Source organism: Arvicola amphibius, chromosome 11, assembly GCF_903992535.2.
Source record: "Arvicola amphibius chromosome 11, mArvAmp1.2, whole genome shotgun sequence".
Taxonomy (NCBI): Eukaryota; Metazoa; Chordata; class Mammalia; order Rodentia; family Cricetidae; genus Arvicola; species Arvicola amphibius.
The window spans coordinates 100,776,863-100,796,561 of record NC_052057.2 but is presented as its reverse complement, the minus strand read 5'-3'; the positions used below and the strand labels follow the sequence as shown (position 1 = coordinate 100,796,561).

General features: G+C 42.4%; 1 protein-coding gene across 1 annotated transcript in view; it reads right to left on the bottom strand.

The window, feature by feature from the left end:
• Tmeff1 (transmembrane protein with EGF like and two follistatin like domains 1) overlaps nt 1-19,699 on the bottom strand; it is an 83,382-nt gene that overhangs the window by 40,840 nt on the left and 22,843 nt on the right. The window contains exons 3-5 of the mRNA XM_038347526.1: nt 18,180-18,309; nt 13,998-14,024; nt 11,627-11,723 (exon numbers count right to left, since the gene is read on the bottom strand). Coding sequence (XP_038203454.1) covers nt 11,627-11,723; nt 13,998-14,024; nt 18,180-18,309 — 254 coding nt within the window. The remainder of the gene's footprint in view (nt 1-11,626; nt 11,724-13,997; nt 14,025-18,179; nt 18,310-19,699) is intronic.

Here is a 19,699-nt window from a genome sequence, read left to right as displayed (position 1 = left end):
TTGTCCACATACGCCCAAAGGGGTGTGTGTGTGTGTGTGTGTGTGTGTGTACTCAAAATAAAATCAATAAAAATGTTTAAAAAAAAAAACAAAAGATTCATCATTAAAAATAATTAAAAAGAATTCAGAAGACAACACTTAAATGATAAAGGTTTTAGAAACAACTTTATGGTTTTAAGTTTGTAAAACAAGATGAAATTAGTAACTTTTTAAAAATGTATCAACTATCAAGTTTGATTTCCCAACCCCAAAGAGAGACAATACTATAATCATAAAAAACTAAATCAGTTGTTTACCTCAAAAAAGTCTTTTACATACCTACATATATATACATATGTCTGCCACCATACAGCTAGGTCTATGCTACATACACACCTAAAGTTCTGGCACTCAAGAGGTTGAGGTAGGATTATAACCTACAAACCTGCTTGAGTTATGTAGTAAGAGTATTTCAAAATAAGCGAGTTCTCTCTCTCTCTCTCTCTCTCTCTCTCTCTCTCTCTCTGTGTGTGTGTGTGTGTGTGTGTCTGTGTATGTGTGTGTTCTCTCTCTCTATCACACACACACACACAAAGAGACAGAGAGAGAGAGAGAGAGAGAGAGAGAGAGAGAGAGAGAGAGAGAGAGAGAGAGAGAATGCTATCGATTCGCACATTAGAATCCTGTCAGAGGGCCTAGAGAAGTGTTTAGCAGCATTTAAGAGCGGGGGTTGCTCTTTAAGAGCATCCAGGTTTGGTTCCCATCACTTTCATGGTGGCTCACGTCTATCTGTAACTCTAGTTCCAGGGCATCTGATGCCCTTTTTCTGACATGAGGCACACACACGATATACATACATATATGAAGCAAACACATATACATGAAGTTAAATAAATCTTTTTTAAAAAATTTATTTTCATGTTATGTACACTGCTGTTTTGCCCGCATGAACGTCTGTATGGGGGCATCAGATCCCCTGGAACAGAGTTAGAGACAGGTGTGAGCTGCCATGTGGGTGCTGGGAACTGAACCCAGGTCCTCTGGAAGAGCAGTCAGTGCTCTTAACTGCTGAGTCATCTCTCCAGACCCAACAAATCTTTTTTTTCCAAATTGTTTTAAATTTGAATCCTTTCAGATATCTCAGCTGAAGAGAGCTTCAACAATATACTCCACTTCCTTAATGTCACAAGAAGCAGTCATAAACTCCACAAAGCCAAAAACCAGGCTCTGATTCAGAGGCTCTCAGTGGTTCTTGTTTTGCAAACTTTATGGGTAACACGACTGACCATTTATTCCCTGGTGATTAACATAATAACGCTGGCAATATTTTATTTTATACACAGGTACACAGAAGTTCCCTAAACGGGTGTGCTGTAGATATTACAATAAAATGTTTGAGTGAGGTACAGAATGCGCTATAGCACACTGCAATGACTTTATAAAAGAAAATGAATGTGTGCATGGATCTGCCTGCACGTGCATAAAACACCCCTGGAAGATTAAACAAAAACCAATCACAATGACTGAAGACAACTTAGTGACTGGGAACACGGGAAGGGAAGAGCTCTTATTCTGTGCAGCCCTTCAAAGCTTTTCAATTTTTAACACTATGAATTTCAAAGGCATAAATGCATGCATACATAAGTAAATAAATGACTAAATAAAATGACTTCTATGATTTAGGGCTAAGATTTTGGCAAATTGCAGCTTCCAGTCTTTAATATTGGAACAATACCTCCTTACACTGCTGACAGAGTCAAGTAAGATGTGAAGGGGGGACCCTTTGAAATATTTCAAATGCTATGCACGCTTGAAAGGCATCATTGTGACTATCACTCAAACGCATCTAACCCTCTTCATTCTTCCCTCTAACTCCACTCAGAAAGTACCGGGTTCATCTCAATAGAGTTGAGTTAGCAGTCAGGAAAACACCGACTTCAACTAGTTCAGGTGAGCTGATTTAGATTTAACAAACACCTAATCAAACCTGCCACAAACTCAATACATTAAATCCTCACAGGCAGCTCTAAGTGAATAACAGCTCCAAACCACTGAGCGCTGCTATCAACTTAACAAACAATGAAGGACCACCCTTAAGTTCCCAACCCAAGGTGGTGTGAATGAGAATGGCCCCCATGGGCTCATACTTTTGAATGCTTGATCCCCAGTTGTTTGGCAAGGTTAGGAGGCGTGGCCTTATCAGAGTAGGGGTGTCACTGGGGGGTAGGCTTTGAGGTTTCAAACCCCACACCATTCCCAATTTGTTCTCCTCTCTCTCTCTGCCTCGTGGTTGTCTCACGATGAGCTGCTCCAGTGGCATGGCTGCCGTGGCTGCCATGCCACCAGCCACAAGGGCCACGGACTAACCCACTGAAACTGTAAGCCCCAAATGATGCTTTCTTTTATAAGTAGTTTTGGTCATGATGTCTTATCTTAGCAATAACCTTAGAGCAGAGTGCCAGGTCCCAAGGACCTCATAACCAGTGGTCCCACAATATAAACACAGTGTCACACAGATGTTCTTCAAGACCAAGGAAGAACTCATAAAGACCATGGAAAATGCTTCCAAGAAGAGGTGGTGACATTCTACCTAATTCACACCACATCTCAACCCAGAAGGAATGACTTAAGATAGAAAAGCAGGTATGGGACTCCAGACAAAGAGTACCAGGGGCAAAGTGAAGCAAGAAAAGTCTCCAGAGACACTATGAAACATCATTCAGAAGACAAGAGGCTGTAGGCCAGAAGCCCTGTGCCTTAAAGGCAAATCTATCTAGAGAAACCTTAAATGGCAGCTGTTAGGGGTTATTTCTAGAAAAGAACCTGTCCTTGCTAGCATCCAGATTATATTTGCATAAACTACCACTGAATAGTATCTGTTTCCTATTACCAGCAGAGAAAGAACTTAAAATAATTTTTTTATTGTAATCTAAGGGAAACCTGCAAACCTGCTTGAGTTATGTAGTAAGAGTATTTCAAAATAAGCAAGCTCCCTCTCCTCTCTCTTTCTCTCTCTCTCTCTCTCTCTCTCTCTCTCTCTCTCTCTCTGTGTGTGTGTGTGTGTGTGTGTGCACAAATTCATTAAACAAATTCATTAAACTAATTGACTTTTATTCTCTGACCATTTCATTCACGTATCCAATGCATTTATCATATCCGTCCCTTGTCCTCTCTTACGCTCCCTCTCATTCCCTCTGGAGCCCTTCTTCTGAAGAAGGGTCCATCCCACTTCGTGTCTTTTTCTAATGACCCACTGAGTGTAATCAGGGCTGCTTGCATTAGCACGGGTGTGGGGTTATCACTGCATCATAGGCAACTTACCAAAGGCTACACCTCTGAAGAAAATTCGCCACTTCCCCCCACCCTGCCCGCAGCCATCAACTGCCAGATGCTGCTCAGCTAGGTTGGGGGGAGGGGGCCTTGTGATTCCCTTAAATTACCTTTAAGTCTACTATTCTGTATGTCCAGAATCAGGCAATGCCAAATGACAGCACTCACTGCCATTTCTACATGGAAATAGAGTAGAAAAGAAGGAAATTATGAAAACTACATAAAGCTTTCAGAAAGGAAGGAATTGCGTCGCATCACCCTTCCTTAGCCACGGGGAAGATTCCACTGTACCTGGAAGGGGAGCATTCACACTGTAACGTTGCCCCGAAATCTGCCACAACAGAAACTGGCAGCACACCAGCAGATGTCCAGCAGGCGGATTAAGCTGCTATCTATCCTTGCTGTCTGCCCACTACACACGTGCACAGTTCTCTAAGCAGCTCTCAGATACTTATGTCACACAGGGGTAAAAAGGAATCAGCAGCCCCAGAGCAGACTGCATGAAACAGGCCGAAGAGCAGAGACCATTTCCATAAAGCTCAGCACACGCAGCTCAAAGACAGCATTTGGGGACGTTGATAGCTCACCTGCACTGGTTTCATGCACGGGGAGTCTACGAATGCCTCAGACAATTGCTGGGCAGAGATTTGGGTCAGGTACATAGAGGCACTGAAGGGAAGGAGTCCTATCGTTAGTAACCACACTGTTCAGAGGAATGGCCGGTAGCTGTCTTGCAGCAATACCTGAAGCCTTGGACAAATTAGATAAGCCACCAAGAAAAGGGAGACGGGTAAGGGAATAATACTAAAAGCATGCAGTTTAGAAACAGAATGCTGCAACACAGGCACGCTGGTTGCAAGCTTTAAGACTGAGGCAGCCATCTAAGAGGTCCCCATACTTCGCAGCTGCTGCACTGTGTACTAAAGCTAGCAAGGGAGCTGCTGTTCTTGGGACCTTACCCATATACCTCCACATACAAACTCAAAAGTTAAGTGATGATGAACGCAGCCACCAAAACCCAGGCAAAGCTCACTGCACCCCAGGAAAACCAGTCTGCTCAGGAAGAGGGGAAAGGACCTCAAAAGTCATTTAATTTGGATAACTTTTATTTTTAAGTTGTCTATACTTGTGTGTGTGCCCGTGTGTATGTGCAGATGAGGGCAGATTCCTACAGATGCCAGAAGAAGGAGTCGGATTTCCCTTGCTCTAGAATTATAGGTGGCTGGGAACTACCCAACCTGGGTGCCAGGAACTGTACTGGGGTACAGTGCAAGATCAGCAAGTGTTCTTAACTGCTGAGGCCGAGCCATCTCTTGCCCCAGTAACTTAAATTATAAATGACTGAAAATAGCCAGCAAGCGAGCAAGAAAGGAGGGGCACGCAAGAGAGATCACAAATGCTCCTGAGAAGAAACAGCAGCTCATTTGGCATGAAGTTATCCCTACACTAGATGCTGTTCACACACGTGTTTGAGGAGGCAGCGACACAAACATCAGTCGAGTTCACCGACAAGACGCACCGGCAGCGGTACCCATAAGCAGCACTTAGCAACCTGATAGAAGAGAAGAAAACTTTCTGCTTTGCTTTTTGAGTTGGTTTGATTGGTTGGTTGGCTGTTTTGTTTTTAAGACAGAGTTTCATGTTACCCAGGCTGGCCTCAAATTCACTATGTGACTGAGAACTTCAGATCCTTATGACTCCATTTCTTCCTGAGTGCTGGGATTGCAGGCACGTTCCTCCAAACTCTGTTTATGAAGTGAGGGGACTGGAGGACTGAACCCTGGCTTAGGCAAGCACTCTACCTACTGAGCTACCCCCAGACCCATAAAGTGTGTGTGTGTGTGTGTGTGTGTGTGTGTGTGTGTGTGTGTTCATGTGTGAGGGTGCATCTGTTTACAGGTGCACAGACACATATGTGCTTGTGCATGTGGAGGCCAAAAGTCAACTTCAGGTGTTGTTCCTAGGAACCATCCACCTTGTTGAGACAGTCTCTTCCTGGGAACTAGAGCTCACAGATAAATCTAGGATGGCTGACCAGTAAGGCCAGGGATCTACCTGCACCTCTACAGGGAAGGATTACAAGTATGCACTACCACACCCATATTTTCCAGTGCTGGGATCAAACTCAGGTCCCCCACACTAATACATCAAGTGCTTTACCAACTGAGCTAGCTCCCCATTTCCCCTCCAAAAAAATTACTTTAAAAACAAAGATAAGAACACAAAACACAAAGCAGAATGGCATTTCACGTTTAACAGTGAAACTGTCAACCAGAACGCTCTAAGAACACGCCGGTGTTACAGACATACAGCACACTGGGTACATTCTTTGTCATGGGCCTGTGCTCTGCTTCTGCTGTTTCTGTTAAATCAGGACAGTACTTCCTTGACTTCCCATTGCCAGAAAAGCTTGTAGGAAAATTAGGTAAGAAACGTCAAGAACGTGTTAAGATGTATATATTCTGCTCGAGAAAGCAAGGAAACTCAGACATGGCAGCACGTGCCTGTAATCCTAACACTTGGGAGTTTGAAGTGGGAAGGAGGAGGCTGGGTCATGGTTCAGTGGGTAAAGTGCTTGACAAGCAAGCATGAGAACCTGAGTTCTAATCCCCAGAACCTCAGAAAGATGAGCAGAGGTCTGTAATCTCAGTGTTCCATGAGATGAGAGGCAGAGACAGGGGAATTCTAGAAGTTCAAAGGCCAGGTAGCTGGCACATGCAGTCACAGAGAAACAACAAACCCACAGGAGCCCCTGTCTCAAACAAGGTGGAAGGAACACCCAGGGCTGTCCTCTCTCTGACTCCACAAGCATCCAAACATGCATCTCACACAAACACAGATTTTAAAAGGAGTAGGGCATGGCTGGAAAAATTACTCGTGGTAAAGAGTGTTGCTGCTCTGTCAGAGGACAAGACTACCCACACCAGGCAACATCCAACACCCTCGTGTCCTCAGAAGGTATCCACAACACATACACAACACACATGCAGATATACACACATGCATACGCAAAAATAAAATAAAATGTAATTTTAAAGAAAATGAAAAGGGAGGGTGTAAATTATACAGTGTAATTAACTAAATATCCATTAAAGTAGCTGGTTAAAAACATAGCTAGTTCTCTTAAGAGCAGAAGATTAATTTCCACGGTAACACTATTCCTTCTTCCCAGTCTTGTTTCTTGCTTCCCCCTCCCCCCAAAAATGTATCTATTAACAATAGAAAGAACCTTGAGCGTAAGAAACTAGATAGATTATGCAGCATTTCTTCTGGCAGGAAAGATATTAAGTGAGAAAAGATAAAAACATTTTAATGGATACCCATATCTAAAACTATGCAAGATCTCTAGCTATGATAGTTATGGTTGAGAACATTATCTTTCTAACCGTACGTCAGAGAAGCCGTGGATTATGAAGTCAATTTGTGGACCACTACAGGATCAGTTACTTTGCTCACTGCTACGGCGAATGCCTGACAGAAGCATCTTAAGGAGGCTGTGGTGGTCTGAATGAAAACGGCTCCCACAGGCCAAATATTTGTACGCTTGGGTTCCCAAACTGGTGGATTATTTAGGAAGAACTAGGAGGTGTGGCCTTGTTGGAGGGGGTGTGTCTCTGGGGGTGGGCTTTGAAAGCCAGGCCCAGTCTCTCTCCTCCCCCCATGCTCTCTGCCTCATGCATGAGGATCAGGATGTAAGTAAACCTCCAGTTACTTCCTTAGTTGCTCCAGGGCCACACCCAACTCAGAAGAAAGCCCCCAGCTCAATGCTTTAGTCTATAAACGGACTTCATCATGGAGCACTTTCGCAGCAACAGGACAGTAACTAAGAGGTTTATCTGGATCACAGCTAACGAGCAGACCACCGTAATGGGAAACTCACGGCAGCAGGAGCCCGAGGCAGCTGGCTGAAAGCAGGGCGAGATGGCTGCTGGACATCTTATCCTATTCCTCCAGCCCTGATAATGGTGTCACCACATCTCAGACAGGTCATCCCATCTCAGTTCACTCAGACTAGAAACACCATCACAGATGTGCCCGGATGTTAGTCCCCTATATGGTTCTTGTCAAGTTAACCTTCATGACCACTATCTTATTTTTCTTTTCTTTTTTTAATATTTATTTATTTATTATGTATACAATATTCTATCCGTGTGTGTGCCTGCAGGCCAAAAGAGGGCACCAGACCCCATTACAGATGGTTGTGAGCCACCATGTGGTTGCTGGGAATTGAACTCAAGACCTTTGGAAGAGCAGGCAATGCTCTTACCCGCTGAGCCATCTCTCCAGCCCCTCTTGGTTATTTTTTTATTGCTATGATTGATAAGACATGCCTTTAATCACAGCACTTAGGAGGCAGTGGCGGGCGGATCTCTGTGGGTTTCAGGAGAGCCTGGTCTACAGAGCGAGTGCGAGGACAGGCTCCACACAGAGAAATCCTGTCTCAAAAAAACAAACAAAACAAAAAAGACACCATGACCAAGACAACTTACAAAAGTAAGTGTTTAATTTAGTTAGGGTTTACAGTTCCAGAGGGTTAGAGTCCATGATCATCACGGTGGGAAGACATTAGCGGGCAGGCAGCATGAGGCTGAAGCAGTAGCTGAGAGTTTACATCTTTAGATACATTTGTGAGGAATGTCATGGTCTTTTTAAAACCTCAATCCTACCCCCAGTAACACACCTCCTCCTTCCCAAACAGTTCTACCAACTGAGGATAAAGCATTCAAACATATAAACCTATGGTGGCCATTCTCATTCAAACAACCACCATCTTTTTAAAGAAAATAACATTGAAAATATTAGGAATATTTTAAATGCATTACATTTAATAAAGATAAACATCATTCCACAGAATCCTACTTCAAGATGTTTAAGTAAAATGTCAATAGGTAAGAGGCATGTTGGTTAACAATGCCAGTGTGTTTCTTTTTTACTTTTAGATTTTATGTGTATGAGTGTTTTGCCTGCATGTATGCATGTTCACCACATGTGTGCCTGTTGCCCATAGAGATAAGAAAAGGGCACTGGATCCCCTGGAACTAGAGTTACATATGTAAGTCATCGCATGGGTGCTGGAAATCAAACCTAGGTCCTCTGCAAGAGTACAGGCTCTTAACCACAAGCCATGTCCTCAGCCGGGTGAATTTCTTACACTGAGTGTAGTTTTATTGAGGGGGGGGGGGAGGGACGGAGGGACAAAGGACGGAAGGAAGGAAGATGCCGCAAACATAAAGACATGTAAATCCCACAATTCTGGAGGTGGCAGCAGGGGGAAATATCCAAGTCTGAAGCCAATGGGGCTGTCTATCAACAAATTTGGAAAGTCACAATAGGAACCTGTTTACTTTTCAGAGAGCATAAGTTCACAGCTGAAGCCAGCTTAAGTCAGAAAGATCATGAGTTTGAGGTCAACCTGGACTACATAATGAGACCCTTCCCTGGAAAATAGTCAACAGACCATCAAATGGCTGATGTCCATATTCCCCTCCCTAAGCCCCAAGTGGGACCACTATCATCCCATAACCTGTTAGATATTTTATGAAAAGGCAAGCATAAAACCTAGGTTTTTATAAGAGGAAAAGACAAGGGGATGGAAATGCCAATCACCCCGGTTTAAAAGTGCACAATGTACTGAAGCAGCATACCTTATACCCCTAAATACATGGAACTATGTGTAAACAATGATTTGTATGCAGATGGCATATGTGTGCACATATGCATACCTGAGAAGCAAGAAGAGGATGTGGGGTGTTTCCTTTTTTTGGTTGGTTGGTTTTAGCTTTATTCCTGTTTGTTTGTTTGTTTGTTTGTTTGTTTGTTTGTTTGTTTGTTTGAGACAGGGTCTCACGATAGAGACCTGTCTGGCCTGGAACTTGCTACATAGACCAGGCTAGCCTCGAATTCACAAAGATACGATTGGTTCTGCCTCCCAGATGCTGGGATCAAAAGTACGTGCCACCATATCTGAGGGTATTTTTATCTATCAGTCTGCACCTTATTCCCGGGATACAGAGTTTCTCAGTGAGCCTGAAGCTCACTGTTTCTGGCTAAGGCTGTTAGCCAGGGAGCTCCCGGGATCTGCCATGTCTCCATCTGCCGTGCTGAGGTTACAGAAACATGCAGCCATGCCCAGACTGTTCACATGGCTGCTGGGGATTCAAATTCATGTCCTTATGCTTGCAGAGCAAGCCATCTTACCCACTGAGCCTTTCCTACCCCCCAAGTAAATTAAGAGTGGTAAATAACAGAGGGAGAGTGGATGGCTTCTGCAGGAACCTGCCCTCATCACACCAACACAGACACACCCATATACACATAAGTTAAAGGAATATGTATTTTTAAAACGCAAAGCTATTAACTACTGCCATATTTCTGCATGTTGTAGTGCCCTGTACCAGAAGTTGTCTGTAGCTGCCTTGAAGGATCTAAAAAACCTCCACAGATAGCGTTCTTAGAATCAAAGCACATTTAAAAGAAAACTAGGAAAACGCAAGCACCTTGTTACAACCGCAATTGGTAGTAGTTTATAGATAAAAGACTAGCCTATAAATAAAATTCCCTTTTGCTGCATATCTACAGTAGCATCAAGTACTTTAGCTTCACCACTCATTTTCTGGACAGAGATGTCAATCATTCCCTCAATGTTTTCCTCTTGTTCCATCATTTCCCTGCCTGGTCTTGGCTATTCATCTTAGTCCATGTGCTCCTCTGCCTGCGGGTAAGCCCCTCCCTGGTTGGTGCCCACTTTCCCATTACACAGAGCTGGTCTCTGCAAAAAAAAACAGTGGCTACAAAACTTGCAGATAAAAAGACACACACAAAACGAATTCTCTCAAATGGGGAACGTGCTGCATCTTCGGGGGAGGCAGTCACACAAAAGTGGGTATTCAGATGTCTTATTTGGAGCCACTTTTGAGACTAAATGGAATCTGTTTCAGTTTCAAATCTTCTATCTCTTTCTATTTAAGCATGAAAAAAAAATGACAGCTGAGAAATGTATAAAACAGGGCTGAATAGAGAGGTATTGTTAAGGGAATAAAAACAGACCAATACACCAGCCAATCAATCATGGGAAGCTATATAGTCTATGAACGCTATTATAAAACTGTCCTAAGGACAAGTAATGAAAGGAGTAATTTTACACACACACACACACACACGCTCACATGCACACACACTGCTGTGTCATCAGGCCTTATCATTAGTAACATCAGAAGGAAGACAGTGCATTATTTATATTCTGGAAGTATATATCATTTTTCTCTTGTCCTATGGGTCACTGTCTACTTTGGATTTTAAAAAAAAAAAGATTCTCCCACATCAAATCACTGTGGACATAGACAGTGTGCAAAAACAACACATTAAGATTTATAAAGTCACTTTCCTCAATCTGTTTATGGTATACATGACCAAGCATTTAATTTTACTAAATGCCACCCAAACAACCAACATTACGCCACAAACACTGAAAATGGAATGGTCTTGACTCATAAACTCGCTCTGGGCATTATGCTAATTAATACACTGTTCTGATGAAAAACATTTCGGCACTGAATAAAACATAGAACCTGAAACCAAAAATGTGTACAAAAGAGATAATCTCTGTAAAAGTGGGTGTTGCTGGATACACACTGGAGCAAACAGAGGAAATGAAGAAGATACACCTCGCTGTCAAGCCCTGAAGCCAACAGCAAAGCTCTGAAAATCAGATATGCACAAATGAAGCACCATAGGAACTCAAACTCGACCCTGACAAATGCCAGTGTTATTACTAGTCTACCCATGAGCACTCCTTACAGAGAACGGGGAGGGAACTGGATGAGTTTGTGAGCCACTAAACTCACCTTTGTGAGGGCTGAACATGGATAAGAAAAACAACATGAACCGTAAAACTAAGATTTATAAGAGTTTCAATGATACAAAATAGTTAATAATACAGCTGAATTTTTGCATTTTTTTTATTCTCAACGCACTGAAACAGATAAGTTTCTGCATAAAAACTGCAAAAGAACAAACATTAGCTGTTCAGTACAGATACTAACGAGAGTGGGATGAGACGAATCCGAAACGAGTTTTGATGACTGCATCGATATTACTATAAACAAAATTATTTTTAAAGAACACAGATAAAACTCAAAAAACTGTAAATGAATTCTCATTCTGATACGTAACTTACTTAAACAGTCATTGTATTATATCAACTTAAAAAAAGAGTCAGACTCGCATTAACAGTCTGAAATGTAAGGACACATGCGCAGAACCTCCCGCAGCATCACGCCAAGCCAAAAAGCGCTTCGCCCCATTCGCTACGACTCACCCAACGTTTTCCGCATCCTCATCACACTCAGCTTTGTACTTGCACGGTCCACACTTGGAATGTTTCCTGGGAGCCTCTGCTCCGGAGCCTTCCTCCTCTGTTTAAACAGAAAAGTTAAACTTTCAACCCAAAGTTGGGATGGATCCTTTGCAGATCGGCTTTGTTCTGAAGGAAAACGCACCCAAGCTTCTGGAGAGGATCACTTTTAAAAAGTCCTCCAAGTGGGAGCCACAAATGGCTGCTACTACTGAACGATGTATTCCATGCCACAGCGCTGTTTGTAAAATAACCTCTTGGGTTGTGTGTGCGGTACAATACAGGAGGTTTAATAAACTACATTTCTAAAGAATTACTATTTAAGACTGAGTAGGAAAAAACAAAACATGAGCAAAACCCAGCCTGTGTCTACCCTTCCTAAAGAAGCCTGTATAAGCTGAGGTCCAGAGATGCTGGACCACACTTAAGAACTTAACCGTCACCTTTCCCTCACATCCGCTCCATGCTCAACCTTCTAAACACATAAAAACTAACTCCAGGGTTAACAGAAATACTTGTTTCCAATTTTGAACAAGGAAGGGGGCGCCCTTACGAAGCCCCTCCCCGTCTCTACGTGGCCCACCTGGCACAAATACTCAGATGCAGAAATCTGTGAGTCTCTTTCCCAGCAACAAAAGGAGCACATATCGCTAACCCCCAAAGGTCTCACATCCCCCAAACAAGAGCATCCTGCACGTGTGAGCCTCAACTAGAGTGGATCTTTGCAGCTCTCTGAAAGAGGGCCAGGAGTCAACTGTGAGAATGATTTCAGCCTCGCGAGATTTGGTATGTCATAGAATTCTAAAGCACGGCGCCAGTCAGTGAAGAACTGATCACAACCCAAGTCCACAGGTAACACCTAACCTTCCCATGTATGCTATCTGCCTGCTCTCTGATTGGAAATGCTCCTCAAACACAAATAAATACCCAAACAGATTGCAATGATCACCACAGTTAATAACTCTGAGGACTCAGAACCATCAAGACATCGGGAATGGCTGAGCAAACCACTAACCCTTGCCAAGGAAACGCTCCCTTGAGGGCTGAGAAAAACCTCTGTTCTCAGCAAGACAGCTAGGCCCGTAAGATATTAGTAAATCTTGGGAGCATCTGGGTCTCTTAATGGAACAATGACCACAGGGAGCAGGCCACATGATCTCTTAAAAATCCTTTCTTGCTCTCAGATCTAAAATTCATGAAGTTAGCTTTCACACATGATTACAAAGCTCCTGCTTAAACACATCCATTTAAATCAAATCCTATTGTTCGTTGCTTTTATCATTTTCCTTCTGTCTGCAACTCCCATCCTTGAATTCCTCCCCATAAATGTTCCATTCTCTACAGTCCTTCAAAGTTCCTTCCAACTCAGAAACTTTAGGATCCTATCAAAGACAGAGGAAGGAGTGGCCTAGCACAAGGTTTCCTATGGTTAGGATCATAACCGTGGTTTGTATTTGGACTGAATTTTCCCAATGAGTATTCTTTTAACATATCCTCGGGGTACCTCAAATATTACTTTACATAGAATAGATAGTAATATTTACAGCCTCATTAAACAATGACGATTAGTCATCCTCAGTTCTGGTCCTTTAATGCTATTACCAAATATGACATTTTTAAACACCAGAGATAATTTTATTTGAGATACAGAAAGCTTTAAAGGTTTAAATTTAATTCTTAATTCTACCAAGTTGTCCTGCAGGGTTTCCCTTATCTGGGCACAACTTACTCTGGAATTTTTGACCCTGTTTTCTAAACACACATACATACACATCCTTATGAGTAACAAAAATTGGAAGCAAAGAATAAAAAAGATTTGAACCATGTTTCATGATAAAAATCACTTGTGTGGACAATTCTGTACACAAGTCAGCTTGTGTCACCTCTGTTTAACAGGAGCTACGATGGGTTCCCTTTAGTCTGACAACAATCCCTCAGTGGGAACTGCACAGAGCCAAGACTGTCTATGGTTAAGAGGGAGAGCCAAGGCAGGCATGGTGGCCAGGGGGCAGGGCTTCCTGCAAGGTTGTTGGTGGCAGAGTCCCTAACTCGACACACACTAAAAGTCCTTGAGCTTCGAACTTCAAATGAGTGAGCCCTTTATGTGTGAATCGTATCTTAGAGTTAAGAAAAATCAAAAAAAAAAAAAAACAAAGACCGATAAGAAGTATCAGAGCTGAGCTTAGAGGATCACATTTGGGTTGCAAGCACTTCAGAGGCTGAGACAGGAGGATCGGTGTGAGTTCAAGGTGAAAGCTGCACTACAAAGTGATTTCCAAACCAGCCTGCGCTACAAAATGAAACCATCTCAAAGAGCAAAGCATGTGAAACTCACCTCCTTCTCCAGATCCAGAGCCGTTATCTGAAGGAAAAAAAAACCAGCAAATGTAAATATCTCTCCCAGATATTTCATCTTTTCAGATAGTAACATTTCTTATCAAAAGTAAAACCATGACATTCATGACATTCCTTTTCCTTTTCCCAAATTTCTAAGAATTAAGTTTATTTTCATGCCTACGTTAGGCTCTACCGAGTAGGTAACCTAGACACACAACCATCAGTATTCCTTATAGATTAAGTACATTTCTTCTATCTCTGAAGCCAGCACAGCCAGGAACCACTCAGATCCCAAGCACCATGACTAAAAAATACTAGGAACAGCTAAAGAGAAACGACTAGCCCACTCATTTAAAAGGAAAAGGGAAATTTTAATTTTGTTAGGGCTGGAGAGGAATACTGAACAAACTGCTTTTATTAGAAAGATAAAAGCTGAGCCTGGCTCCAAAAGTCTTCTTAAATCAAATTTGTGGATGCAGACCAGAGGCCAAAAGGCTTTAAAGAAAAATCCCTAAGGTTTAGCAAGGAGAACCTCAGGGTTGAATCTGCATAGGACTGATAAAATTAGCTTCCTCCAGGAAATCTATTCAGGATAAATCTCAGAGAGAAATCCATCTAAAATGTAATTAATGCACAAATTTAAATTTTTTGTAGTGCTGGGTCTTGTACACACTAGGCAGTCACTCTACCACTGAGTCACATTCCAAACCCTAAAATTTTATTTTATCGTGCTCAAAAAACCAATTCGTAACACAAGGTGAAAATAGGGGGTTCTGTCATATCAGCATGGAGCTGTAATGGTTAAAAATAAAACAGAGATGGCAGATGAAGATTTTGACACTTTAGCCAGAACTCTACAGGGGAAATGATGTCTTGACCCAGGGAATTAATTCTATTCTTCAAATGGCCTCTAGAATGGAAGATAATACCGAATAACAGAACAGTACGGGTCCATTCCCTCCAGACTCCTTCAAGCAGTAGCCAAGCCCCAAGCTATGCAGCAGTGGGGGGACTAGAAAGCAATGGGGAACTAGAAAGCAATGGGGGAACTAGAAAGCACACGTCATAGTACATAAATTCTGTGCATTTTGGAGAGTTCTCAAATGTGTTCAGTTTTGATTTAATCAATCACTTAAGGATGTCTTCTGAAAGGAAAGAGGGAAAAAGTATGGGAACGGAAAAGGAGGAGGAGGAGGACTGAATTTTTAAAAACTTAAAACCATATTTCCTTAGGAAAACTGACCCTTCTCCCTTTCATTTAATATATATTAACTGGATACATGTTAGTGCTGAGCACTGTGACAGAATTACAGAGATAAATAAGGCACACTCCTAATATATAAGACACTCACCCTAAACCTTTGTGCAAGCCACGGCCAATTTTAGAAAATATTAAGTCTCACAACTTGTGTGGCCATTAAGAATTCCTAAATACATTAAACACTATGACTACTCTGTTAACATAGCAGAGTTTTTCTTGTGGAATTTTATCAGTAGTACAACACAGCCAAGAGTCCATGCATGGTGTCATGCATCCCTGAACAGGACACATCACCTTCTGGTTAAGAAAGCACTTGTGTGGCTGTAAGCAAGTATGTCAGGTAAATGAAATGCTGCATATTCCATGCATAACTACATAGAAGACGTAACACACTTCCCAGAGATGTTATGAGAAAGACTTCATGTCAGATAAATGAAATGCTGCATATTCCATACATAAGTACATAGAAGATATAACACACTTCCCAGAGAGGTCATAGAAGAAAGACTTCAGAGGAGAAATCATAAAGCCTAAGAAAAGGTTTTTCTAAGGAATTAAAAGAGAAAATATTTTTAACTCACAGAAGAGGACACTTTCCAAGCCCAAATGACATGAAAACATGGCCCAGTAGCAAACCACATCAACACAGCACCTCATGGCCTTGGTGTTCCCAAGCCTAACAATCCCAGAAGACTAACACCCATGTAAGGATGTAGGAAATGGAGTTCAGAGAATCTAAGTGACCAGCACACGGTTACACGGTAAACAAAGGCTGGGATAACTTTCAAGTGGGCCTTCTCCTCCTGGTTCAGTGTTCTTTGCAACCTACCCTCTACCTCCTGTTTAACATTCACTGCCTATCAAATATGTGGCATCTTAAGCACATGCTCCTCATAAATGATTAATAGAGCATCAAGAAGATTCCCAAAAATGTCTAGAGCAAGCCTGTGAAGCGCAATGTACTTAGAGAAGTATATGAGGAGATCACATGATAGCCCAAGAACACAGTACTTTCTCTCAGCACCTAATTATTTTGTGTATAGTAAAAAATTTCTCCTTGTCCAAAGAGGTCTGATATGTGAGCTATGTCTCTGGGCAGTGCTTTGTAGATATCTGATAGGAGTGTCTGTTAGGAACAAGTTCTACATCAGAACTGAAGAGGGGGCAAGTCACATCTCACAATATGAGGGCCAGCTATACTACCAAGATCAGGCCTGAGGATCTTAGTTTGAACCCCCAACATCTGCATTTAAAAAACCTGATGTGGCACCATGCTCCAGGAACACCAGTACTGGGGAGGCAGAGCAAACAGCTCCTGGGAGCCTCTTGGCCAGCCAGTCTAACTATACAACAGTGGTTTCCAATGCAGTGTGACCGTATCTCTAAGAAATAAGATGAAGGAGCTGGAAGAACACTCAGCGGTCAAGAGCATTTACTGCTATTACAGAGGACCTGAGTTTACTTCCCAGGACCTTCAACTCCGGTTCCAAAAGCGTCAGCACCCTCTTCTGACATTCTAGGGCCTTGCACAGACATGGTCCACTTACAGATAAGCAGGTGAAACGCTCATACCCATAAATAAAATAGAAACAAAGGAAGATAGCAGATGTCTCCCTATGGTTTTCACACATCCACACACGGAGAAGTGTACCTGCACACATATGTGCATATATTACACACTCATGTACACAGAAGAAAGGAAAAGAAAAAGAAAGCTCAGCTGGGTAATTTAGAATGGGAGCTTTTGGGTCGGACAGTGTTAGAGGGTGCAGAGCAATGGTTCTCAATTTTCCCCATGCTGTGTCCCCCTTTAGTGAAGTCCATAAAATTTTCATTTGCTTCGTAACTGCAGTTTTGCTACTGCTGTGAATTGTAATGCAAATATGTTCAGAGGCAGAGGTTTGCCAGAGGGGTCCCGACCCACAGGTTGAGAAGCACTGATCTAGCGTCTAAGCTCAACAACACAAATAATCCACCGATCAACCCCACTTTGGAATGAGACCCCTATAAAACTCAGCACCAAACCTCAGCTTTCCCGGCAGACAGCACTCCATGAGGAAGTAAGTCTATCCATGAATCCTTGGACCTATCCCAGAATCTGTCCTTTGGCCAATTTTAAGTATATCTTTTCTGTGAAATGAATGATAACTGTAATAATTTTTAGTGAGTTTTATGAGTCCTTCTAGAAAATTATACCAGAGGACAGATTGGGGAACTTCTTGAACAAACTGGTAACCTCACTGAGAGCAGTGCTAGGGACTATGTCCACTGACTTACAGTTGGTCACATTTACTAAGAGGGAGAACTTTAAACACGGTAGCATAATCAGAAAAGGAAGTAAATGGAGATCAGTCTCCATCTTTACCACTGGACTCTACAGGGTAATTCTAGTTCCAGTACCTAACCTGCACCTCCACCTCCACCTCAAACACCAGGAAGCGACGCACAGGAAGGCCTCCCGGAACCAACTACCACCAATTCAGAAAGGTGAAAGGAGGGAGTAATAAGGTGGCTTGGGGTGCTGGGTGGAAAGGAGAAAAGAATTCAGAAAGAAACACAATTTGAAATACTCACAGAGGTTTTCTAGAGACAATCATCTCAAAAAAATAAGTAAGTAAGTAAGTAAATAAATAAGTAAATAAATAAATAAATAAAACAGAAACCTATCCCATGCCAGTTCCCAGCTCCAAATTACATTTGTTCAATGTCTGGGTTATCAAGGAAAGGATATATGACATCCTCATACAAAACATGCATACAATCAATACAAAAATCATCCCCCCTTAAGCAGCAGCAACATAAAATATGAATAAGACTCCCTCAATCGCCATCAATCCCTGTGGCAATGTGAGCCAAACAATGCTGGCTAAAGTCTCCGCTTGGAAAATATGGCGGCCCCATTTCTAACGGTCTACATACCGGAGTAGCAAGGTCCACGCGCCACCACCGTTATGTCTTTCTGATGCTTACAGGCAGCCCTCCTGAGAAAACATTCATTCTGGTAAGTATCCCCATTTGATCCACAGACAGGAATGTAATTTGTATGGCACTGCAAAAGAACAAAAAACCAGAAATAGACTCTCAGAACTCGGCATAAATATTATTGGCACGGTGCACACTCATGAACACAAAAGCAGAGCTGTTGGCGTTCTTCTGCTGCTAGCACAGGTTGCCCCTGTGTTTGATTTTGAACAGGGGACCTGCCTCTGTCTCACAGATTTTTCTCGTTCCTAATGAAAATAATTTCCAGGTACCCTTATGAAACTGGTCATCCCTGAGCCATATACTTAATTGTTTGTTAAGAAAACCCATAGAAATATTAAGAGGAAAGTCACAGTGGCAGTGTTCATAAAGAGCTGCCTGGGTGATGTCACCTCATCATTAAAACTCCTTTACTCAATACGTCTGGTAGTAGAGTCCCAGGGAAGGAACAGGAAGACACAAGGAAATACACCAGCATCTCTGTTCTCAGAGATCTTATACTCTTGCTAGAATAGGGAAAAAAAAAATGCAAAGCTAAATCATGTTTGGAATCACGTGATTTGGAATCAATAGATCAGACAGGAGGTACAGTGCCCCACCTCCGGTACTAAAAGCTAGGGTGTTTAAGGAAAAACCTCCTCAGAGAGGAGAATTCAAACTGAGCCCTGAAGAATAAATCAGGAATGAGGCGGCAGATAAGGATGAACAGTGATGAGATTTGGAAAAATGACACTGGCTCTACTTGTCAACAGTAGCACAAAGGTGTGGGGGGGGGGAGGTTGGAGAAATGGCTCAGTAGTTAAGAGCACGTTCCGCCCTTACAGAGAACCAGAGTTCAGCTCCCAGAACCCACATGGGCAGCTGGCAACTGTAACTCCAGCTACAGGCAATCCAATACCTTCTGGATTCCACGGGCACCTGCCCATACCCACACAGAGACACATACACATAATTAAAAAAATTTTTTTTGGGTTTTTCAATACAGGATTTTTCTGTGTAATAGTCCTGGCCACCCTGGAACTTGATTTGTAGACAAGGCTGGCCTCAAACTCAATGAGATCCGACTGCCTCTGCCTCCCAAGTGCTGGTATTAAAGGTGTGCACCACTACTGCCCAGCTAAAAGTTATTTTACTAATTTTTTTTTTTTTTGGTTTTTCGAGACAGGGTTTCTCTGTGGCTTTGGAGCCTGTCCTGGAACTAGCTCTTGTAGACCAGGCTGGTCTCGAACTCACAGAGATCCTCCTGCCTCTGCCTCCCGAGTGCTGGGATTAAAGGCGTGCGCCACCATCGCCCGGCTTTAGTAATTTTTTTAAATAGCCTAAATGAATTTTCGAAATTTGGAGAAAGTATCACAAAATGATACAAGCTATCATTGTTACTTAAATAAGAGTAGTGCAAATGTTCTTTTGAAATGAGCCAAAATATTTACAGAAAAATTATAAATAGTCAATTAATA